This window comes from Selaginella moellendorffii, unplaced genomic scaffold (genome assembly GCF_000143415.4).
Source record: "Selaginella moellendorffii unplaced genomic scaffold, v1.0 SELMOscaffold_70, whole genome shotgun sequence".
Lineage (NCBI taxonomy): Eukaryota > Viridiplantae > Streptophyta > Lycopodiopsida > Selaginellales > Selaginellaceae > Selaginella > Selaginella moellendorffii.
Window position 1 is genome coordinate 905,387 of NW_003314331.1, and position 22,357 is coordinate 927,743.

The following is a 22,357-nucleotide window of genomic DNA, read 5'->3' on the forward strand; positions in this document are numbered from 1 at the left end:
GACTCCATCTCGGACTCCATCTCGGGTCCATCTCGGACTCCATCTCGGACTCCATCTCAGTCCATCTCGGACTCCGTCTCGGTCCATCTTGGACTCCGTCTCGGTACATCTCGGACTCCATCTCGGACTCCATCTCAGGTCCTTCTCGGACTCCACTTCGAACTCCACTTCGGACTCCAACTCGGGTCCATCTCGGGTCCATCTCAGACACTTCCACGTGTCATGTGTTGGTCCTTTTGGGTCCTTTTTTGGAGCCTCACTTATTGCTCGCTTCATGCTCATTCCTCGAGCACTTCGTTGGGAGTTCCACTCCCACTCTCAACCTTTTGAAGTCGGAGCTTTTAGTCCAAACGTGTTATGCTCGTTTGACTTTCGCTTCAACCACTACCACGTGGCACCCTTTCGGCTCCACTTTTGGGGCCTAGGGATTTTGTATCTCACTGTATTTTGTATGATGTGGCCCGAAAGGGATGCTGACTTTTGGGGCTAAGGCAATTGAGTTGGATAAAGTTTAGAGTTGGTGTAAAAAAGTGGCTGTTGTGCGCGACAACCATGGCAATCCATCAACAAACTACAGTGCTCAATAGTATAACTCTCTATGTGTTTTCCATGACGTTTTTTCTGTGGATCTTAGCCTTCCTTTACACGGCTAGGCCATGTTTTGTTCTTTGAAGTTAAGCTTGACTCGAGAAAATAAAGTGGTCAACAAATGGATGATCTTGCTTGCTGGGTCTACTCTGCTGGACTTGTCACAGTCCTCGCTGGTTGTGAATATCGAGTCGGAGGACACGTTCATTGACCCTGAAGGCAGCACTCACGGCAGTGGAAGCATATACAATTTCTAGATTTTGAGAAGTGTTGTTTTCTGCTACATTTCAAGTGGCTTGCAGATCTGTGGTGGTATGAACTTGGGGAACGTGCAGTCCTAGCTCGATACTGGGGCGAGTCATGTGTTGTCACCTCGGTAAGTGTTTTACATCGGTCTTGGAATTTAACTCTTAACATTGTGTGTGTGAGACTAAGTCTTGCTCTGCCATTCTCTCAGGAGCAAGGAGCATGATGCAATTGTCTGGATGGCAATGGTGCCAGGTTTTGCTCACAAGGGACTCCTCTTGGAAACTTGAGTTTGGTGCCCAGAAGAGGCTCATCGCTTCTTGGAGGTGGCCAATTCCAGAGATAGGCCGAGAGGAGCACTGTGCGCGCCAACTTGCTCCTGTAAGGCATTCGATCGTAAATAAACTTTGCATTTTCAAGATGGTTTCTAGAGGTGAGCATATGGATCATTGTTGCCCAAGAGATGAGCCATCTTTAGGAAGGAATCTAGTGCCTCGTCCAAATGCCCATTCGAGGCATATGCGCCAAGCATGGAGTTCCAAGCCACCACGTGCCTCTCAAACAAACATTTAGCCTCCTCCAAGCAGCCATGAGGTGCATAGCCGTCGATCATAGCCGTAAATGCCACCTCATTAAGATGCGGGGCATCTTCAAAGAGATTCTTTGCTTGCTCCGCGTTCAAAGAGATCTTTAGCTTCATCCAGCCGCCGGTTCTGGCAGTGGCCTTGGATCATGGCCGTCCACGGCGCGTGAGAGATGCCCGTTATGGGCATATGGCACGATCATGGCCGTGCTAGAAACGAGGGTTTGCTCCGGCATGGAGTGGAATACCGCCTCCGCCTCGCCGAGATTGCCACTCGGCGAGTACATCTGGATCATCGCGTTCCAGGTGATGGAATTCTTTGCAGGGATGCGATCGAAGAGCTGCTTGGCGCGCTGCACGTCCCCGGCCGCGGCGTATGGGCGTTGCCGCGGTATGCTTTCCAGGACCGATCGCGCCTGCTTCAGGTCGTGGTTGCGAATGTAGGCCTGGAGGGTGAGATTCCAAGAGAAGAGATTGGGATCCGAGGTAGAATCTGATAGTCGTCAGCTGCTCTATACCGATGGCTTTCCAGTAAGAAACGTGTTTAACCGTGTTATATGCGCTTGCTTCAATGGAGCGTCCAACACCGCTCAAACAGGAGGCTTGGACATGCGAGTGATAGTAAGCAAGATAAGCAGGGTCTGACCTGAGGTTCTGCTCCGCCTCCACCACATCCAGCAGCTGATATCTCCAGAGGATCTCAAGGTCTGTCTCCTCGAGTTTTAACAAGTTTGTCCTTTTACTGAGATCTTGGTTATCTCTTAAGGTTTCTAAGCAATGCACGGCGTTATTGCTTTCTACAAAGACACCACGAGAGTCCTTGTTAACACTCTTGGATTTCAAAGTTATGGAGGCACACGTCTGGGTGGGATGTTTTGTCAGAAATCCTGGAGGTCTCGAGTTTTCTTGACTTTTAGTTTTAGGGAAGGTCAGGTATGGACGTCCATGAGCAAGATGAGATTGCAGTTTCGCAATGGTTTCAAGAAGCATGAGCCGCAGGTCTTCGAGATCATAACCTTTCCAAAGTTTGGCATTAAACACATCCAGACTCAAGGTATGGCCGTTGTGCATTTTTTATGGTTTTTATGTTTTTGATAGAGGGAAACATACTGTGGGACTGCATCGCATTTCTAGACGATGCCACAGTGGAGATAACCAAGTCACTAGGTGGATTGAGAGCGATTGCCATCTCTCACCCGCATTACTACAGCACAAACTCTCGATGGAGCGAGGCTTTTGGAGGCGTCCCGGTTTATACCCACGAATGGTATTGTCTACCTTTGTTTCTCTCTTTCATTTCGATCTTTCTGTATCCATACTTTTGCAGAGTGGTTTACCAGCACGAAATGGTTAAGTTCTACTATGGGAGGGACTCACGCTTTTAGCCATTTTGCTGTCCTCCACTGGTCTCATGGAGCTCAAGGGAGGGGTGTTTTATTCACTGGAGATATCTTACAGGTATAAACTTCTGTCGTTTACAAACTTTGTTTTCGTTTTGTTTTCCTCACTCCATGTTTGATTTGTAGGTGGGGATGGACAACAAAACAGTGAGCATAATGAGATCGTATCCAAGCTATATACCACTCTCGTCCATGTTTGATTTGTAGGTGGGGATGAAGATAACTTGACATAACTGAAGATTTGTTGGACTGCATATTCTGGAACGCAGAGAGAGTTCAGTAGCTTTGGTTCTGACCTCCAGCATGGATGTAAAGCGGATTTGAGTCACTGAAGGCGGAAGTTTGCCGGCTGAGAAAGAATCCAACAACTCCAAATTTCCCTTAGCTCCAATCTAAACTCGCCTCAAGAAGTTCGTCTTTTGCTGATATCTATTCTGACTTGAGCATTGAGAACGTGTGTTTCATTGTAGATCATTCCAACCATGGTGGTTAAACCATGGTTATCAACGTTAATGTGCTACTACTGCCACTGGAGTAAAAGTTTGTTCGAGCTTTTGTGTGAGTTCGTGCTCTTGGATCTTTATCTATGGGAGATTGCCCGCTTTGTTTGCTCAATCTATTCTCTTTTCTCTTGGCTCTCCAGAAATTATGGCTCCTACTCGAAAGCTTGTGCTTGCATCGCTCCTCTCATGCCTGGTCATCACTGCGGCTTTTGCCGCTGCAGTTTTGTCTAGTTCTTTCTCCAAAATCTCGATAGTTTCTGTGTCCACACCAGCGACGACCATGGCGATCCATCAGCAAACTACAGTGCTCAATAGTATTAACTCTCTGTGTGTTTTCCATGACGTTTTCTCTGTGGATCTTAGCCTTCCTTTACAGTACAGATCCTGCCCGAGTGTACTCAAAACAGTAAGAAACTATCAAGATTCTAGGGAAGAAAACTGCTATCTTCATTTCCAGCAGCAAAAGCAGAAGTGATGAGCAAGCACAAGGTAAAGCTCCATGAGACACAGTGTGAAGTGTTGGTCACTGAATGGTAGCTACTTGAGTTATTGTTGATTACCGTTACCATGAACATAATTATGCTTGGAATCCTGATCCACATTTGCCTGCTCCCACATCACAACCAAAAATGTGATATAGACAAAGGTTATGACAAGTAAATCAACAGTTTTTTGCTGATCTCTTTCCCAACTCAAGACATCGGAATATGAAATATTGCCTCCAAATATGTCGAGAGAATAGCCAGCAGTCCAGCATTTCTGTTGAGATCCAGATCTTCGAGCGATGTTACTGCACCAGCATACGTGACCGGGAGCTACACCAATAGTCACTCACAACTAAGCATGAAGAGTCCAAGATGATACGTACTGGAGACCAAGATGTTGACAAGCTCCTCATCGATTCCCAGCCTGGTGTGGCGGTAAGATTCCAGCTTAAACTATTCTACTTGTCTTACGTTTTCCTTCCGAGATCCACCTCATGGACATGATAGTTGCGATTGCGCCAAACCAGCTAGAGTTTCTATCAATGATTGGCAGATCACTAAACTTTTTGCCACCAGTCAGTATACTCCATCCTGACAAGACTTTTTCTTTTAGATATGTTACTACAAGGAATTTACTCGCCTTCTTGCTGCAACTCAGGTCCAAAAAAAGCCTCTTCCAACCTAAGACGATCAAGCACTGGCAATTACATGACTCGCTCTAGCATCGAGTCGCGTTCCACAAGTTGACACCACCACCGATCTGCAAGCCAGCAGAAGATCAATGTAATAGAAAGAAACATTTGCTAAACATTACTTGCCCAATAGTGCCGTGAGCGCTGCTTTCAAGCTCAAAGAATCTCCCCGGTTTTGAAGTCATTGGTGCTCCTGGGATTGCAATTCACATAAGAGAATTCCAGCGGATCGTCAAGCTGTGCGGTTTCACCCCTGCATACAATGTAAGGGTTCTTTATGGAGTGTAGAGATAATACAATGAGTAAGGAAACAACTGATGGGGTCTACTCTGATGGATTCAGTGGTTGTGAATTTTGAGTCAGAGAAATCGGCTGCCAAGTTTGTTGGAATGTACCTACGGGTGATCTTCCATGCGAAAATGTGTTCATAGCAAGGAGTTCAAATGGCATTGCAGCAGTAGGATCAGAATTTAACATTGTAATGCCTTATGCTATGTTATGTTCTTTGAGAGTTCACAATTAAAGATGACTCCACCTTAATAGTGCCTGGCCAGTTCTAATAAGACCTGGCCAAATTGCAATAGGCACTAGGCAGTTCCAGCCATGGTTCGCGGCACTCTTTCTAACAGCGAAGTTGCAAATGTTTTGGCACTGGTTGGTATGGACTGGCCTGGGTTGTAAACGAAAGTCTCGGTTCTTCGCCTTGAATTGTCCAGCTACCTTGGCCAGTCTTTGCGCTACAATGGCAGGCATTTCCAAGCAATGGTTTACAATGAGTGTTCTTGGACTTGTGGAAGTGAAAGAAACTTGTTTAGGTTAAGTTCTCAAAGAACAGAGCATAGCTAGGGAAGAACATAACATGGCCTAGCCTTGAAAAGAAATACAAAAAACATCCAACCAAAAATCATGGAAAACACGCACAGAGCTCTATCGAGCCCACAAGTGTTTGTTTGATCCATCACATGGTCTGTAAATCCAGCTCAAACAGAAAGAAACTATCAAGATTCTAGAGAAGAAAACTGCTACCTTCATTTCCAGCAGCAAAAGCAGCAGTGATGAGAAGGCACGATAGGAGCAATGCAAGCAGAAGCTTTTGAGAAGGAGCCATTTCTCCGAGCAAAAGGAATGAGAAAACAAAAGGGGCAGCCATACACACAGAAGCTCCCACCGAGTTTTAGAATGCGAAGTGTTGGTCTTACAATTTGGGGTTGGTCAACCTCGGAAATGAATTCAGGATTGATCTCTGTGCCAACTCAAGACATCGGAATATGAAACATTGCCTCCAAATATGTCGAGAGCAGAGCCAAGAGTCACGTCTACAACGCCCCCAGCATTTTTTATGAGATCCAGATCTTCGAGCAATGTTACTCCACCAGCATACGTAACCGGGATCTACATCAATACTCACTCACAACTAAGACACCAAGATCATGAAGAGTCCAAGATGATACGTACTGGAGACCATTGGCCCAAGATCTTGACAAGCTCCTCGTCGATTCCCAGCCTGGGGTAGCAGCGATAAGGTTCCAGCTTAAACTATTCTTACTACTTGTCTTACTGCTTTCCTTCGACGTCCACCCCATGGACAAGAAACTCGTCGCAAAAGTTTCATGTGTTACAAGCTATCCATCTTCTTTCTGCAACTCAGGTCCAAAACGAGCCTCTTCCGGCCAACAAGGCGTACTAGCTGCTGGAGCCTTTCAGTGTCGACCTTGCCGTCCTTAAACACGAACTAGAAAAACCAAAGTTGGAGTTATTCCCTCATAAGACTGATATAAAACACTCACCGAGGTGACAATCACATGACTCGCTCCAGCATCGAGATAAGACTTCGCGTTCCCCAAGTTGACACCACCACCGATCTGCAAGCCGCCTGAAATCTAGCAGAAACGAGAGCTGTCAAAATCTAGAAACAAATGCAATAGTAAGAAAAAAGAACATTACTTGCCTGGATACGCTTCCAGTGCCGCGAGCGCTGCTTTCAGGCTCAAAGAATCTCCCCCGAGCATGATCACGTGTCCGCCGGGAAGATCATCGCGGCGATACATTCCAGCAAACTCGGCAGCCGATTTCTCCGACTCGAAATTCACAACCAGCGAAGACTGCAACGAATCCAGCAGAGTAGATCCCAAAATTTGCTTCACCTTTCCCTACAAAAAAACGCACACATCCAGCATTGGATCTCTCTCTCTCTCTCTCTCTCTCAAAAACATAGCTTGTAACATATGAAATTTTTGCCAGGATGGAGTGTGCATGGTCATGACGAGCGGTGGCAAAAGTTTGGTGATCTGCCAATTGCTGAAGAAACTCTAGTCGGTTTGGCGCAATCAGCCGACAAGTTTCTTGTCAATGGGGTGGACGTCGAAGGAAAGTGGTAAGACAAGTAGTTGAATCGTTTCATCTTGCCGAGCTGCACATAGCCAGTGATCATCTCATTCTACGCTCATTGATCGATCGGGGAATGGAGATCGATCGATCAATCAAAGAGGTTAATCACTCATAACTTACACACCAAGAGAGTCCAAGATGATACGTCCTGGAGACCATTGGCCCAAGATTTTGAAAAGATCCTCCCCAGCCGCCAGAGTTTAAAGCTTTTCACAGACCGGAGTGCATGCAAGCACTTCCGGGTGTGGTAAGCAGCAAGTTTCGTTCTTTTCTTCCTTTTTTTCCTTGGTTTAAGTATCAGTTTCATGCATTTTTATTCTCAGGCTCGCTGGTTTTGGAGGTGGGAGCGTTGTCCCCCTTAAATGGCAATCCACAGTTTGAGAGGAGTATGCGCAGTACTAGTGAACTGAACTTACTGGGAACGAACCTTGACATAACTGAAGATTTGTTCTATTGCATATTCTGGAACGCAGAGAGAGTTCAGTAGCTTTGGTTCTGACCTCCAGCATGGATGTAAAGCGGATTTGAGTCACTGAAGGCGGAAGTTTGCCGGCTGAGAAAGAATCCAACAGCTCCAAATTTCCTTTGGCTCCAATCTAAACTCGCCTCAAGATGTTCGTCTTTCGCTGATATCTATTCTGACTTGAGCATTGAGAACGTGTGTTTCATTGTAGATCATTCCAACCATGGTGGTGAAACCATGGTTATCAACGTTAAGGTGCTACTACTGCCACTGGAGTAAAAGTTTGTGCGAGCTTTTGTGTGAGTTCGGGCTCTTGGATCTTTATCTATGGGAGATTGCCCCCTTTGTTTGCTCAATCTATTCTCTTTTCTCTTGGCTCTCCAGAAATTATGGCTCCTACTCGAAAGCTTGTGCTTGCATCGCTCCTCTCATGCCTGGTCATCGCTGCGGCTTTTGCTGCTCCAGTTTTCTTTAGTTCTTTCTCCAAAATCTCGATAGTTTCTGTGTCCACACCAGCGACGACCATGGCGATCCATCAGCAAACTACAGTGCTCAATAGTATAACTCTCTGTGTGTTTTCCATGACGTTTTTTCTGTGGATCTTAGCCTTCCTTTACAGTACAGATCCTGCGCGAGTGTACTCAAAACAGTAAGAAACTATCAAGATTCTAGGGAAGAAAACTGCTACCTTCATTTCCAGTAGCAAAAGCAGAAGTGATGAGCAAGCACAAGGTAAAGCTCCATGAGACACAGTGTGAAGTGTTGGTCACTGAATGGTAGCTACTGGAGTTATTGTTGATTACCGTTACCATGAACTTAATTATGCTTGGAATCCTGATCCACATTTGCCTGCTCCCCAAGTGGGGAGTACATCACAACCAAAAATGTGATATAGACAAAGGTTATGACAAGTAAATCAACAGTTTTTTTGCTGATCTCTGTCCCAACTCAAGACATCGCAATATGAAACATTGCCTCCAAATATGTCGAGAGAAGAGCCAGCAGTCCAGCATTTCTGTTGAGATCCAGATCTTCGAGCGATGTTACTGCACCAGCATACGTAACCTGGAGCTACACCAATAGTCACTCACAACTAAGCATGAAGAGTCCAAGATGATACGTACTGGAGACCAAGATGTTGACAAGCTCCTCATCGATTCCCAGCCTGGTGTGGCGGTAAGATTCCAGCTTAAACTATTCTACTTTATCTTACGTTTTCCTTCCGAGATCCACCTCATGGACATGAAAGTTGTGATTGCGCTAAACCAGCTAGAGTTTCTATCAATGATTGGCAGATCACTAAACTTTTTGCCACCAGTCAGTATACTCCATCCTGACAAGACATTTTCTTTTAGATATGTTACTACAAGGAATTTACTCGCCTTCTTGCTGCAACTCAGGTCCAAAACAAGCCTCTTCCAACCTAAGACGATCAAGCACTGGCAATCACATGACTCGCTCTAGCATCGAGTCGTGTTCCACACGTTGACACCACCACCGATCTGCAAGCCAGCAGAAGATCAATGTAATAGAAAGAAACATTTTCTAAACATTACTTGCCCAATAGTGCCGTGAGCGCTGCTTTCAAGCTCAAAGAATCTCCCCGGTTTTGAAGTCATTGGTGCTCCTGGGATTGCAATTCACATGGGAGAAATTCCAGCGGATCGTCAAGCTGTGCGGTTTCACCCCTGCATACAATGTAAGGGTTCTTTATGGAGTGTAGAGATAATACAATGAGTAAGGAAGCAACTGATGGGATCTACTCTGATGGATTCAGTGGTTGTGAATTTTGAGTCAGAGAAATCGGCTGCCAAGTTTGTTGGAATGTACCTACGGGTGATCTTCCATGCGAACATGTGTTCATAGCAAGGAGTTCAAATGGCATTGCAGCAGTAGGATCAGAATTTAACATTGTAATGCCTTATGCTATGTTATGTTCTTTGAGAGTTCATAATTAAAGATGACTCCACCTTAATAGTGCCTGGCCAGTTCTAATAAGACCTGGCCAAATTGCAATAGGCACTAGGCAGTTCCAGCCATGGTTCGCGGCACTCTTTCTAACAGCGAAGTTGCAAATGTTTTGGCACTGGTTGGTATGGACTGGCCTGGGTTGTAAACGAAAGTCTCGGTTCTTGGCCTTGAATTGTCCAGCCACCTTGGCCAGTCTTTGCGCTACAATGGCAGGCATTTCCAAGCAATGTTTTACAATGAGTGTTCTTGGACTTGTGGAAGTGAAAAAAACTTGTTTAGGTTAAGTTCTCAAAGAACAGAACATAGCGGAAGAACATAACATGGCCTAGCCTTGAAAAGAAATACAAAAAACATCCAACCAAAAATCATGGAAAACACGCACAGAGCTCTATCAAGCCCACAAGTGTTTGTTTGATCCATCACATGGTCTGTAAATCCAGCTCAAACAGTAAGAAACTATCAAGATTCTAGAGAAGAAAACCGCTACCTTCATTTCCAGCAGCAAAAGCAGCAGTGATGAGCAGGCACGATAGGAGCAATGCAAGCAGAAGCTTTTGAGAAGGAGCCATTTCTCCACAACAGGAGCAAAAGGAATGAGAAAACAAAAGGGGCAGCCATAAGTAAAGGTCCACGAGCACAGACTCACCCACCGACTTTTAGAATGCGAAGTGTCACTGAATGGTCATAGCGTTTACAATTTAGGGTTGATCAAAAGACGACCTAACCTCGGAAATGAATTCAGGATTAATACTAAACAAAAAGTGATATTAGACAAAGGTTAAGATTGCTGATCTCTGTGCCAACTCAAGACATCGGAATATGAAACGTTGCCTCCAAATATGTCGAGAGCAGAGCCGACAGTCACGTCTACAACGCCTCGCCCAGCATTTCTGATGAGATCCAGATCTTCGAGCGATGTTACCCCACCAGCATACGTAACCGGGATCTACACCAATAGTCACTCACAAGTAAGACACCCAGATCATGAAGAGTCCAAGATGATACGTACTGGAGACCATTGGCCCAAGATCTTGACAAGCTCCTCGTCGATTCCCAGCCTGGGGTAGCAGCGGTGGCGATAAGATTCCAGCTTAAACTATTCTTACTACTTGTCTTACCGCTTTCCTTCGACGTCCACCCCATGGACAAGAAACTCGTCGGCTGATTGCGCCAAACCGGCTAGAGTTTCTTCAGTGATAGGCAGATCGCTAAACTTTTGCCACCGGTCGGTCACGACCATGTATACTCCATCCTGGCCAAAGTTTCATGTGTTACAAGCTATCCATAGCATTGCGTTTTACTCACCTTCTTTCTGCAACTCAGGTCCAAAACGAGCCTCTTCCGGCCAACAAGGCGTACTAGCTGCTGGAGCCTTTCAGTGTCGACCTTGCCGTCCTTAAACACGAACTAGAAAAACCAAAGTTGGAGTTATTCCCTCATAAGACTGATATAAAACACTCACCGAGGTGACAATCACATGACTCGCTCCAGCATCGAGATAAGACTTCGCGTTCCCCAAGTTGACACCCCCACCGATCTGCAAGCCACCTGAAATCTAGCAGAAACGAGAGCTGTCAAAATCTAGAAACAAATGCAATAGTAAGAAAAACCATTACTTGCCCGGATACGCTTCCAGTGCCGCGAGCGCTGCTTTCAGGCTCAAAGAATCTCCCCCGAGCATGATCACGTGTCCGCCGGGAAGATCATCGCGGCGATACATTCCAGCAAACTCGGCAGCCGATTTCTCCGACTCGAAATTCACAACCAGCGAAGACTGCGACGAATCCAGCAGAGTAGATCCCACGATTTGCTTCACCTTTCCCTACAAAAAACACGCACACATCCAGCATTGTATCTCTCTCTCTCTTTCTCTCTCGCGAAGAAACCCTTACATTGTGGATGTCAATGCAGGGCCTAAAGCGCACAGCTCGACGATCGACTGGAAATCGCCAAGAACACGGTCAATCCCGATCACATTCGCGGATTACCTTGCTGCCGCTGGCCGATCGGACTAGATGGAGAGAAGGAAGAAGAAGACGAAGCAAACGCGCGCTCCATCCTCGAAATACTTTTGCCCTAGCGAACGGTTTAGGGCTTATCCGGGGCTTTAACGGCCTTGACAGAATATCCCTAAACGGAATGTCCATTCCGCGTGGACCCGCCAAAGCACGCCAGCGCGGCAATGCGACAGCCGCATCAACGCGGAAACGCAGCGCGTTCTTTACCAAAGCGCCTTTACACTGGCGCTTTGGAGCTACCAAACCGCTAACCACGCCCTTCTCCACTGCGCCTCCCGTTACGCTATGGATGCCGCAATGGTTTTTTAAAAATAAGAAATTCTCGCGATTTTCTTGCTTCTTCGCCGCAGGATCACAGCACCAAGCTTGGAGCTTCGTCTTGGACTTCCATCGCTTCTTCGCAGGTAAATCTCCAAACTCTCTAGATCTGGGCCTTGAATTCGTAGCTTAAGCGCTTGGATTTTGCCCGTGTCTCTCGGACGGAAAAATGGAATGGTTTCCAGTGCAGGGCTCTTGGCGGCTCGAGAAGAGAGAGAGAGTGAGCGATGGCAGCCGCGGCCGAGCAGCTCACACAGGAGCAATTGGCGGAGTTCAAGGAAGCCTTCAGCTTGTTCGACAAAGATGGTGATGGTAAGAAGATGAAAACTCTTTCTTCCTCGTGTTCTTCCTTCGTGTTCTTCCTAGTTCTTAGATCATTCCTCTAAATCCTCTGATACAATCGGGGAATCCGCCAGGCTGCATTACAACCAAGGAGCTGGGCACGGTGATGAGATCCCTGGGACAGAACCCAACCGAGGCGGAGCTGCAGGACATGATCAACGAGGTGGACGCCGACGGCAATGGAACCATCGATTTCGCCGAGTTCTTGAGCCTCATGGCGCGCAAGATGAAGGACACGGACTCGGAGGAGGAGCTCAAGGAGGCGTTCCGGGTGTTCGACAAGGACCAGAACGGATTCATCTCCGCGGTGGAGCTGCGGCACGTAATGACGAATCTGGGCGAGAAGCTCACGGACGAGGAGGTGGACGAGATGATCCGGGAGGCGGACGTGGACGGCGACGGGCAGATCAACTACGAGGAGTTTGTCAAGATGATGATGGTCAAGTAGGACGGATCTCGAGGTTTCAAGACCTCTAGATCAAGCTCGAGAGAAATCAAGAGTGAGAAAGAGAAAGTTTAACATTTATATATAGGTTTTTTTCGTTGATCATCGCCTCTTTCTTTGCTTTGTGATCATGGTCCGCATTATGCAGAAATATCTTTCTCTCCTCTCTCTCTCTTAGATCGATCGATTGACGTCCGCGAATATGCTTGATATAATCCGACCACGTATTTGACCGCATGTTTGTACCCGCCACCTTTTGTCATGCGTGCAATTCGTATCGTTTTCCTTGCATCCCATCGTCTCTTGACTAGAATTCTTGATTTTTTCCCCCCTCAGTTTTCAATGCTGAGCGGATAATGCCCAGCTTGCGGGCAAGGAAAAACAAAATACATAAAAAAGCATCAATTCAACCACGTACCCTTATGAATCCTCGACACTTGGCTAGTCTGCATATTCCTTGACAAGAATATTTCTTGCATTCATACAAGCTTCGAAGGGGCAGAAAAATAGAAGTTCCGCAGATCCCGCTCTCCGCACCTGAACTCAACACCTGCAGCACCTGCACTCAGTCCGCACCGCACTCAGCACCTGCACTCAGTCCGCACTGCACTCAGCACCTGCACACACCCCAAGCTAGTAAGATCATGCAAAGCCTTGTCTCGTGTCAGCTCCTCCACTACCCCCACAGCGTTGGAGTCTTGGGCGGAGGATTCCACTCCGTCCCGACCCTGCAATTCCTCAAGCGGCTCCGAGAGGCCACAGCGGCCGAGGGCGACCTCCTCCGCATCCCTCTCGTGCTCTGCGGCGATCCAAACGCCTCCCACCACCTCGGCGCTCTCATCCAGCAGCGAGAGTTTCTCGAGGACGCCGGCGCCAAATGCATTGCCCTGCCCTGCCCCTCGTCCCTCCGCTGGTTTACGTGCCTCGACTCGGGCTCCTCCGCCAAGCTGCTCAACGTCGTCGATTCCCTCGTCGAGGAGCTCCACCGCGCCGAGCTGCGGCCGCTCCAGGGCGCCGCCAGGCCCAGGATTGGGATCCTCACTTGCCAGGGCCTCGAATTCTACCAGGAGAAGCTTGAGCAAGAGGTGATCTCCGCGAAGAGCTAGCAGCTTCTGATGACATAAGTTGGATCTTCCTTTTCTTTTTCCCACAGGGATTCGAGGTTGTGCTGCCAGACAAGGCCTCCAAGGATCGTCTCATCGTTCCAGCCATGGCGGCTCTCGAGAGGAGAGACTTCCAGGGACACCGGAGCCTCATTCGCGTCGCGATCCATATGCTGCTCGTGAATGCCGTCAACCGGGTCATGGGAGACGATCTCACGGCTGCGCTGTTTGCCGATGATCCTTTGCTCCTCCAGTGCATCGATCCGGCAAACTCGCTGGCCAAAGCTACGGTGACTTGGGTCAAGCAGCAGATCCAAACTCACGATATCAAGTGTCGGGGACGACGAGCTTGCGATCTCTGATATAAGAACTTAGCGAGCTCTGAGCTGGAAAATAACTTTATACACAAGTGTTAATATACACAAATAGATTCAATCGACAAACCCGGAGAGAGTTGCTCTGTGGATCACAGCTTCATCACGCACATCGCTCCCCACGGTGGATTGTGCTGGTGATCCAGCGGAGGCTTGGTTACCACGGCTCGCCATGTCCGCTTCACCGGATGGTAAATCTGGAATAGAATGTTACACCTTCTCGTGGTGCTCCGGGACCACGAACGAGGACTCCTCTCGTATCGCTGCTCGTTCACGCCGCCAGGAATCACGTAAACTTCCCCGTCCAGTCCTACCAATCGGCAGGAGCTCTCGGCGGCCAGCGGCGATGGAAGCTCGGACTCTGGATACCACCCGTTGGATCCAAAGTCATATCTAGAAAGCCAAGAACAATCGATGTTACGCGAGAAAACAAAGAAACCACTCAACCATACCTGAGAAGCTTCGAGTTCTCCAGCATGAAAACACTGGGAAGACCGTCAACATCTCCATACAACACGGCAATCCTCCCGAGACGAAGCCTCTCTCCATCCTCCCACATCGCCTCGAGCTTCCTCCAGCTCCCACTGCCAAAGCTGAAAACCTCTCCATCGTTGTAGTGCTCGTCAACCGGCAGGACCCCGGAAATGGTCCGAGCCTCGCCATAGCCACCGAGCACCCAAAACTCGTCCCCTACAAAAAATCCCGAGCACCCGGCCCGGATGCTGTGGAGCCCCGGAAGACTCTCCCACGAATCTCTTGCCAGATCGTACTTCTCCGCCTCGCAAATCCTGTCACCGCCAGCTCGAAACTGGGCGTGACGCGATCCACCGCCAGCCACGATCAAGCACCCCTGGAAGATCCCACACGCAAAGCTCCCCCTGGGAGTTTTCATGTCCTGGCACTGCTCCCACTGTGATCTCACCGGATCATACTTGAAGACCGAGGAGGAAGCCACAGGACGATCCATGGGAAAGTTCCTGGCGTCGAAGAGCGATCCGCCAAGCACGTAGAGCTGCTGCCCCGCGGCCACGCACTCGAAATTGCTCATGCTGTAGCGCGAGGGATTGCACGGCATCGGCGAGAATGTGCTCCACAGCTGCGCGCGCGGATCAAACACCTCGCCGCGGCACAGCGACGGATCGTCGCGGAAGAGGTAGAGGAACTCCTCGCCCTTGCCCAGCTTCCGGCGGAGCTGGATGATGAAATCGCCCGACAGCGCCGCGTTCCAGGATCGGCACACGGATCTCAAGCGGCCGTGCTGCCAAAGCGGCACGCACGCCAGGCACACGCAAGCCAGATCATTCGGGAGCCCTGGAATGAGATTGCGGATGCCAAGCGTCGAGAATTCCAGCCAGAGGCTGCTTGCAGAGGATCCACTGGCGCCATTGACGATCCTGCCCCTGCTCCTAACCATCAAATCCTCTACCTGGACGACGCGAAGACCCCGCCCCAGGCCCCAAGAACCCTAATCTGGCATTTCCCAACAAAAGGTGTGACCGGTCGGATGTGCGACAAGTGGCACGATCCTAACCGTTGGCATAATGCCTTTTAAATTAACGTAAAGTAGATATGTAGATAATACAAACCGGCAGCCTCTTTTCCAGTCGAGAGCGTCGTCTCGAAAATTTCCATCTCGACTTGGTCACTGTTGCTGGCCTCTAGAACAATCACCGGGACGAAAAAACTTTGAGCCCCGGTGCTAAGTAAGTAGTTGTCACTTCTCCAATTCTCGAATCAATTTCACGGCTTTCCAATTCCCAGATCATTCCACCACCTACACACCACGAACGCAATCCATTAGAACAAATCGAGAAGCGAGAGAGCTCTTCGAGTCATTACCCCTGCGAGCCCGAAAAATCTCTAAGTCGTTCAAGTCGAGCGATGGCTGTGGCCTTCATCGCTTGAGCTGTTCGAAGACCTTCTAGCCGTGGGTGGGAACGGTTCATACATCCTACTAGAAAGGAGAAACACAAAACCATTTCTCTCGTCAGTTCGCTACGCACGAAGAAAGAAGGCGAAAAACGAGAAACTAGCTTACCCCAAGTGCAGTGATGTCTGCAGCATCTGTGGGTGGTGTTCCACAAACGCTGGCAATGGAGCTAACTGGCCATGAATCGAGAATGGCAAAGTTACAGACGGAGGTTCCCTTGTCTCCAGTGGAGTTGCTACCACGTTGAGGGTAGCCAACGGCTTTCCACCACTATCAATTACGCTGTGGATGCCATTGAGCTGCGCGAGGAAATAAAAAAGAAAATTTAGAAGAAACTTCTTAACAAAACACGAAAAGAAAAGAAAAAAACGTTACCTTCCGCCTCAGATGGTCATTTTCTCTCTGCAGATGAAGCTCCTGTAAAAAAAAGTGTTAGTTTCACCTTGCATACACGAGACAAAAGAGAAAATGAGAATTTACCTTCCTACGGAGCTCATCGAGCTGTTCGGCAATGAGCTGATCCTGTTAAAACGCACAACCCCATGGTTACGGATAGATTCAGACAAGCTTTTGAACTCACCTTTCTAGCGCGGATACGTTCAAGTCCACTCAGCAGTCGGTGCTCTAGCTGCTGTAGATCCTTGATGCCTAAGTGTATGAGATCCTCGCCAACCATGTGGCTGCAGACAATCGCAAACAAACTTTAGAGAGTTTTGCTTTTCTGATGCTGCAAGCAGAAGCATACCGGTGAGTCTGCTGCAGCTGTTCTATCTGTTGCTTGAGACGAATGAGCTCTCGACCCCAGCGCTACAAAAAAAGAAACAACAAAGCTTTCAGTACAGAGAAACTGCAGAAGAGACTTCATCTCAACTCACCTCATTATCGTGATCGACGATACTGGTGTTATGGTTTCCCTCGGGGTACCTCCCATAGCGATCCAGTATCTCCTTCATGCTTCATTTGGAAGCAAAAGAAACAAAGGTGAGTGAACGAGTTTCTAAGCTCTCTCAACGGCGAGAAAAAAAAGTACCACCAAGTCAAGAAGAGAGAAAAAAAAAAAAACCGGCAAATAAACACGACGAAAATGACATGCAACACAAACAACTGGGAATTAACTTCCCTTCCGACCCGCAGTCTCAATCCCCACTTTATCTGACGCGTCAGATTACCCAGCAAGCCATGGCAAAATGTACTAGACCAATGCAGACAAACTAGATCCGGCCATTGGATCCACACACCATCCGAATCCATCCACGGCCACAATTGGCTCCCTCACGTACCTTATCCAGATTTTCCCGCAGCAAAGACCATTCCTTTGGGAAAGAAGAAGAAGGAACTCACAAAAACAAACAAGACAAACCACCCGGGACTGAGAAGAGAGAGAGAGAGAGAGGCAAAAAAGAAATTGCTCCAACCATCGCACAGATTCTACGGCAAGCATCAATTTCAGGACAGATGCAACTTGCGTTTAGCCGCATTTACAGCCACCGATTGGCTCGCAGAATCTGCTCACGCGATGTCCAGCAAAAAGAAAGGCAAGAAAAACATCGTACCGCAAGTAGTTAACAGACGTAAACACGCCATCAAGCTCAGTTTCAATCAGGAAACCACAATGAGAAAACGATGTTTAACGCAGCCAACCAAAAACCGGCAAATCGAAGCCACAGAGGGAAAGGAAAAACAGGAGGAAGCACGAATCAGCAAGCTTTTTCTGAAAAGGGTAATGCAGAAACCACACCAACAAGCCAAAACAAACAATATGCTGCCTCTCCTTTCGATGGCTTTTAACTCCTTCTCTCCAGGACTGACTGCCAAGAACACGATACGGCGCCCAAACAACCATGCAATCGATCCGTCCGAGAGAGCCCAGGCAATGCCAGCTCGCAAATTCCAAAGGAAAGCAAACCAGCCAGCTACCGCTCGATGGATTCTCGCGGAGAACACGTACCTGGTGCTGCTGGAGGAGTACTCAAAGAGCTTGCCGGTGCTGGAGAAGATGATGAGCGCAATCTGTGCATCGCACAGCACCGACAGCTCGTGCGCCTTCTTGAGCAGGCCACCGCGGCGCTTGGAGAAGGTAACCTGCCGATTCGTGGCATTCTCTATCCGCTTGATCTCGATTTTCCCGCGGCCCATTGGAAAGAAGAAATCTCGGCGCCGCGGGTGGGAAAGAGAGATAGGGAGGGAGATCCTTGGCGTGGCAATGCTTACTGCGTCGCGGCTCCCACTTCCGGGCTTCCACTTCCGGCTTCCACTTCGAGCTTCTAGCGCTTTTTAGAGCTCGTCCACCCCTGCTTTTAAGCCCCCTTTCCTATTCCGGCGCCGCCGCCCTATACATGCACACACACAGCACGACGAAGGCGGAGAAGAAGAAATCTTCCGCCATAGCCAGCGCGCCCCGCCCAGCGCCGCGCGCTCGCCTCAAACAAACCTAAAATATTATCGCGCCCAAGAGCGCGAGCTAGAGGAAGAAGAAGAAGAAGAAGAAGAGAAGCTCCTTCGTCATTCCTATGGAGTTTTATCCCCACTTCTCATTTGAAAAATTGCCCCCATTGCTCGTTGAAGGGCGTGCACGTAAAATCTAATCCCCTGTACTGCATTTTTACTTTTCGGGCCTATGCTATGCCCGTCAACGCCCGTCGGCGCCCGTCACGGGCATACGGTGGCTATTCCGAGGCTGGGCACCGTATCTCGTATGCCCCGTTTAGCTTAGGGCTTTCTATAATTAGCGTTGGCCTTTGCCAATTTTGGAAGCCTTCGCCGCCGGGTCCGCGAGGAGGTAATTATTGCAAATGTGGCCCGTACAGGCCCGCGGTAAATGGGAGAATTGGGCATCGCATTGGGGGGACTTAACCTTGCGGCGTGGGGTGAAAAAAGTTAATATTTGGCTATACGAGCCGCGGTAAATGCTGGCTAAATGGGACGGGTAACATCTGGCGCGGCACCTTCTATTACCTTCGATGGGCGCGCCAGCCAATGGGCGCGTTTTCACCCCACTCCCGAGTGTTTTTTACGGCCGCGGTAAGAAGGCACCGCGGGAACGGGAAAAGAAGGAAAAGGACGGACGCCAGAGGCGTGTTCGATTCCCCTCCAGATTTTTTTTCTTTCCAGATTTTTCTTTTACCCCACTTTTTGCTATTTCCTGTTATTTTTAGCGGGAATCATTGCCTAGCCTACGAGGAATATGCCACCGATTCCAATTCGAATTTGAAAAGCTAGGGTTCTTGCGACTTCTTTTGGAAAGGCTATGTGGAGCCACCATAGCTCTTTCCTTCCCAGATGGAAGAATTGCCTTTCATTATTGTACTTGGTGATTAGTGTCGTTGTCACCAAAAACAATGCCTTTCTTTTTCTTCCACTGTGGAGGGCGGGGACTCGTCGGTCCCTCCTCGGGGCCCCCATTCCTCTTTTCTCCTCTGATTCCACGCACGCAAGGCGGAAAAGGAGAGAGTTTTCTAGCGCGTATGGGAAATGGTGTAGAAGAGAGAGAGAGGGAAAGTGAAAGTGAGAGGAGCGAGCTCCAAGTACCTTTGGAGCAGCAGCCCAGGGCCATCAGATCAGACATCCCTGCGTTCCTGCCGACCCTGTCGCTCGTTTGATTTGATTTCTCGTCGCCAAGTTGCTCTCAATCCATTTCAATCCCCAGGGAGTAACTTAAGGCGCTGAGAAAATCCTGGAATCACCCCGGCCAACAAGCATCTCTCAGACTTTAATGCGAAATGGAAGGGACGCCAGCGTCAAAAGAGAAAGGCTGCCTGTCGGTTACTTGCCTGAGGTAGCGGAAAACTCTGGGCTTTTGGCGCACTTCTTTCGTATCTTCGACCATTTCCAGCAAAGCCTTGCCTGCAGCGGAAGGAAAACACGCAAACAAGAGTGAGAAAACAATTCAATGACGTCGGCCAACTGTGACAAGTTGGGCATTTTCTTGTGTCACGTACCTTTGTACCTCCGGATACCTCTGTGGCTTCTCTCCGTCCACATAAGAGATCTCTGCGTGCTGCAGCGCTCTAAAATGCGAGAAGATCACTGCTTAGATCCTGCTTGACCGTCCACCACATTCTTGTGTCAGGGACCAACAAGCGGGATCTTCCCAATATAAGGAAATCTCTCCAAAAGTTTGCTTGCAGAGCACCCCCTGGAAAAAGGCTACTGTAAGCATAGCGGGAAACAAATTATTGTGGAAATGGAAAGTAGAAGCTGAGGTGACTACATTAACTACGGGTGGAGCACATAAACTAGAGTAAAATGTGCAAGGACATGATACCTCTTGAGCATCGTAACAGCATTCCTTCTTCCGTCGTCCTTTTTCGACTTATCTTGGTGTTGTGGCTTGCACAGAGCTGGACTCCACGCTCACTCGGTACAATGCTTTCTTGAGAGTTTGGAGCCGCTATTGTCCTTGACTGTGGTTGTTTCCTTTGTGTCCTGTACATGACAACGCCAGAACAAAGTTAGAGATCGTAAATCTGACAGATTACCTCCTTATAGATACAGACCACCAAAGTGCACATTTGATCTGGTTGCAGCGTCCGGCCCTTCGAAAGGCAAGCCGAGAGAAAAACAAGCACTATACAACAAAACAGATACTTTATCGATTGCTTTTCGGGCGACCTGCAAGCGCAAATTAAACTCGACCGCGTTACCCTTCAGGATATTAGTTTAATCGCTTGCAGTTCCGGCTAAAAAATGCTTTCCTAAAAGACAACCAACGCGCAAGTCCCTGCAAGCACACAATTTCAGTAGTTTCCGCGAGCAAGTTGAGCACCGACACCGTACCTTCGAGTTACTAAAAGACGACAACGATGATCGGATTCTTCATGACAACGGCAACATTCACCCTACTTGTGCACAACAGGGAGCAAAAGAAAGAGAAAATAAAGCCGCAATTGAGGTCATTCCTAAAGCAGAGCAGGCATTAGAAATGATACCTCTCACTCTTCTTTCGCTCTCTTTTTGCGCTGTTGTTTGTGTTTTCCTTGCCTTGAATATAGTCGTGTTCACTTTCCTTGTAACACTGGAAGTAATTCCTCTTGCGAGGCTGCCTGTACTGGTTTGAGTTTGTGTTTGTTGTACATTACAACGCCAAAGATAGCTGACATAGGAAGTTAAGTCATAACGGTTGTATGAGAAAAGAAAGATTGGTTCCTTACCGATGACATAGCCAATGATGTTGATGGGAGTAAGTGTCGTGTCAAGGAATACTAGTCCAGAGACCAGCACAACTATCCAATCTCTCACAACGCCAGCCACACGGATAGTGAGCGCGCTCGTAGACGATATCACCAGAAACACGGAGATGTTGAGCGCAAAGGTGCACAGGGCGTTGAGAGACACAACAACGGCATCAAAGTTCCAGTGCGTTGAGCTGTCCATCTTCGGCTTCTCTAGCAACAACCAGGGTATGAAGAGGCAAAACGCGCTGAAACAAGAACAGAAACAAAAATGGTCATTCTTGGCAGAACGGAAGTAGAGGCGTACCTGCAAGGACTCACGTAGTACATCATCGTGAGAGGATCTAGCTTCAATCCCTTCCTCTTCAGCATGATCTCGATCAGTATGAGCCGCATTGACTCCCCGACAACCCCGCCAAGCTGATAAATCACTCCAATCCAGTTGAAGTTGATCTCGCCGTAAGATGCAACCAGCACACCGAAGCTTATTACCGACATGATGAACATCATGCGAAGAGTAAGACTTTCAAGACCAAATGCGGCTCCAAGGAGAAAAACGGAAACGGGCACTGCAAATACAGCATCAGCACCTTTCGACTACAAAAAATCTATAAGCTTCTTACTTATGGCTTTCAGCATCTGAGCAAAAGCAACGGAGATATAAAGGTAGGCCGAGTTCCCGAGCCACAAAGTCATCGCAAACATTGCTCCGATGGGAAAAACCGAGGTAGCGTATCTGCGGTTTTGAGAGTTACAACACAAAGATCGAAATTCCAAAAACTTTCTTACATTTCCAAAGTCATTCCTTGAGGCAGGGGCACTAGCTGTGCATTCTCATTCTTAGAATTCGAAGAACTAACTCAAAAAAATTAAAAAAACTCTTACCTTAAAGACATGGATCACAACGAAGCAAAGCACCGATGAGAACACCATGTGTATGAGCGTGAGAGACACCGGGAATGGGAAATTGAAATGGTTGGAAGACAGCAGCCACTGCAAATGGAAGAACGAGAGAAAAAAAAATACCAGTCACGGATCGAAGGGAAATTGCGCTACCCTGCATTGGAAATTTTCTAAGCTGATCAAACCTTGTTGAAGAAGATCTGGCCGCTGGAAATCACAATGTAGAGAAGAATGTACATGTAGCTCGCGAATGCGATCCTCTTCCGCTGCATCGCCGGCGCCTCGTGAGGCGCCAAAGCAACCTTCTCCATCCCAAACAAAAACTATTAGGGTTCTTCCCCACGAGATCTTTGCCGTTGGTTTCCTTAATCAACGGTTGAGACTTTTTTTTGTTTTCTAAACAGAAAATGCGGGGTTCTAACGGGGTTAGGGCT

At 48.2% G+C, this 22,357-nt stretch overlaps 7 protein-coding genes and 1 pseudogene across 16 annotated transcripts; 3 read left to right on the forward strand and 5 right to left on the reverse strand.

Annotated features, from left to right (window-relative positions):
• The first annotated feature begins 1,516 nt into the window (after positions 1-1,516).
• Positions 1,517-2,814, forward strand: LOC112340767 (uncharacterized protein YmaE-like). Of its 2 annotated transcripts, XM_024659739.1 has the most exons (4): positions 1,517-2,122; positions 2,184-2,471; positions 2,516-2,684; positions 2,745-2,814. In XM_024659739.1, coding segments are annotated over exons 2-4 (447 nt in total). In that variant the 5' UTR covers positions 1,517-2,122; positions 2,184-2,194; the 3' UTR covers positions 2,746-2,814. The 2 variants fall into 2 exon arrangements, with proteins under 2 accessions (XP_024515507.1, XP_024515508.1); XM_024659740.1 differs by lacking the exon at positions 1,517-2,122 and having other exon boundaries at positions 2,143-2,471.
• Positions 2,815-5,724: 2,910 nt separating this feature from the next.
• LOC112340782 lies at positions 5,725-7,874 on the reverse strand (annotated as a pseudogene).
• Positions 7,875-10,023: 2,149 nt separating this feature from the next.
• Positions 10,024-11,493, reverse strand: LOC9640777 (1-(5-phosphoribosyl)-5-[(5-phosphoribosylamino)methylideneamino] imidazole-4-carboxamide isomerase, chloroplastic). Its single transcript, XM_024659727.1, has 8 exons — positions 11,308-11,493; positions 11,212-11,258; positions 10,940-11,141; positions 10,782-10,867; positions 10,625-10,726; positions 10,438-10,571; positions 10,329-10,377; positions 10,024-10,265 (listed from the first exon to the last, which is right to left on the reverse strand). Exons 1-8 carry the CDS (start codon positions 11,375-11,377, stop codon positions 10,098-10,100), a joined length of 858 nt encoding a protein of 285 aa, XP_024515495.1. The 5' UTR covers positions 11,378-11,493; the 3' UTR covers positions 10,024-10,097.
• A 110-nt stretch (positions 11,494-11,603) lies between these two features.
• Positions 11,604-12,542, forward strand: LOC9640778 (calmodulin). Of its 2 annotated transcripts, none has more exons than XM_024659735.1 (3): positions 11,604-11,741; positions 11,841-11,967; positions 12,072-12,542. In XM_024659735.1, the coding sequence occupies exons 2-3, from the start codon at positions 11,883-11,885 to the stop codon at positions 12,443-12,445; spliced, it is 459 nt and encodes a 152-aa protein (XP_024515503.1). In that variant the 5' UTR covers positions 11,604-11,741; positions 11,841-11,882; the 3' UTR covers positions 12,446-12,542. The 2 variants fall into 2 exon arrangements, with proteins under 2 accessions (XP_024515503.1, XP_024515504.1); XM_024659736.1 differs by having other exon boundaries at positions 11,846-11,967.
• A 100-nt stretch (positions 12,543-12,642) lies between these two features.
• LOC112340765 lies at positions 12,643-13,988 on the forward strand. Its single transcript, XM_024659734.1, has 2 exons — positions 12,643-13,527; positions 13,596-13,988. The coding sequence occupies exons 1-2, from the start codon at positions 13,087-13,089 to the stop codon at positions 13,905-13,907; spliced, it is 753 nt and encodes a 250-aa protein (XP_024515502.1). The 5' UTR covers positions 12,643-13,086; the 3' UTR covers positions 13,908-13,988.
• On the reverse strand, positions 13,930-15,359 carry LOC9640536 (F-box/kelch-repeat protein OR23). Its single transcript, XM_024659723.1, has 2 exons — positions 14,372-15,359; positions 13,930-14,312 (listed from the first exon to the last, which is right to left on the reverse strand). The coding sequence occupies exons 1-2, from the start codon at positions 15,331-15,333 to the stop codon at positions 14,012-14,014; spliced, it is 1,263 nt and encodes a 420-aa protein (XP_024515491.1). The 5' UTR covers positions 15,334-15,359; the 3' UTR covers positions 13,930-14,011.
• Positions 15,360-15,412: 53 nt separating this feature from the next.
• On the reverse strand, positions 15,413-18,275 carry LOC9640779 (MADS-box transcription factor 23). 5 transcript variants are annotated; one of them, XM_024659729.1, is made up of 10 exons: positions 17,798-18,269; positions 17,130-17,162; positions 16,725-16,803; positions 16,595-16,656; positions 16,430-16,550; positions 16,330-16,371; positions 16,225-16,266; positions 15,958-16,148; positions 15,759-15,870; positions 15,413-15,693 (listed from the first exon to the last, which is right to left on the reverse strand). In XM_024659729.1, exons 1-9 carry the CDS (start codon positions 17,983-17,985, stop codon positions 15,789-15,791), a joined length of 840 nt encoding a protein of 279 aa, XP_024515497.1. In that variant the 5' UTR covers positions 17,986-18,269; the 3' UTR covers positions 15,413-15,693; positions 15,759-15,788. The 5 variants fall into 5 exon arrangements, with proteins under 5 accessions (XP_024515497.1, XP_024515496.1, XP_024515498.1 ...); XM_024659728.1 differs by having other exon boundaries at positions 15,759-15,873; positions 17,798-18,260; XM_024659730.1 differs by having other exon boundaries at positions 15,759-15,873; positions 16,430-16,529; positions 17,798-18,253.
• Positions 18,276-19,127: 852 nt separating this feature from the next.
• On the reverse strand, positions 19,128-22,241 carry LOC9640780 (probable sugar phosphate/phosphate translocator At3g14410). Of its 4 annotated transcripts, none has more exons than XM_002985929.2 (12): positions 22,109-22,241; positions 21,906-22,013; positions 21,810-21,844; positions 21,644-21,756; positions 21,328-21,589; positions 21,000-21,268; positions 20,778-20,941; positions 20,493-20,687; positions 20,346-20,416; positions 20,114-20,274; positions 19,788-19,984; positions 19,128-19,692 (listed from the first exon to the last, which is right to left on the reverse strand). In XM_002985929.2, the coding sequence occupies exons 1-7, from the start codon at positions 22,232-22,234 to the stop codon at positions 20,847-20,849; spliced, it is 1,008 nt and encodes a 335-aa protein (XP_002985975.2). In that variant the 5' UTR covers positions 22,235-22,241; the 3' UTR covers positions 19,128-19,692; positions 19,788-19,984; positions 20,114-20,274; positions 20,346-20,416; positions 20,493-20,687; positions 20,778-20,846. The 4 variants fall into 4 exon arrangements, with proteins under 4 accessions (XP_002985975.2, XP_024515493.1, XP_024515492.1 ...); XM_024659725.1 differs by having other exon boundaries at positions 20,493-20,569; positions 20,626-20,941; XM_024659724.1 differs by having other exon boundaries at positions 20,493-20,941.
• Between the last annotated feature and the right edge of the window lie 116 nt (positions 22,242-22,357).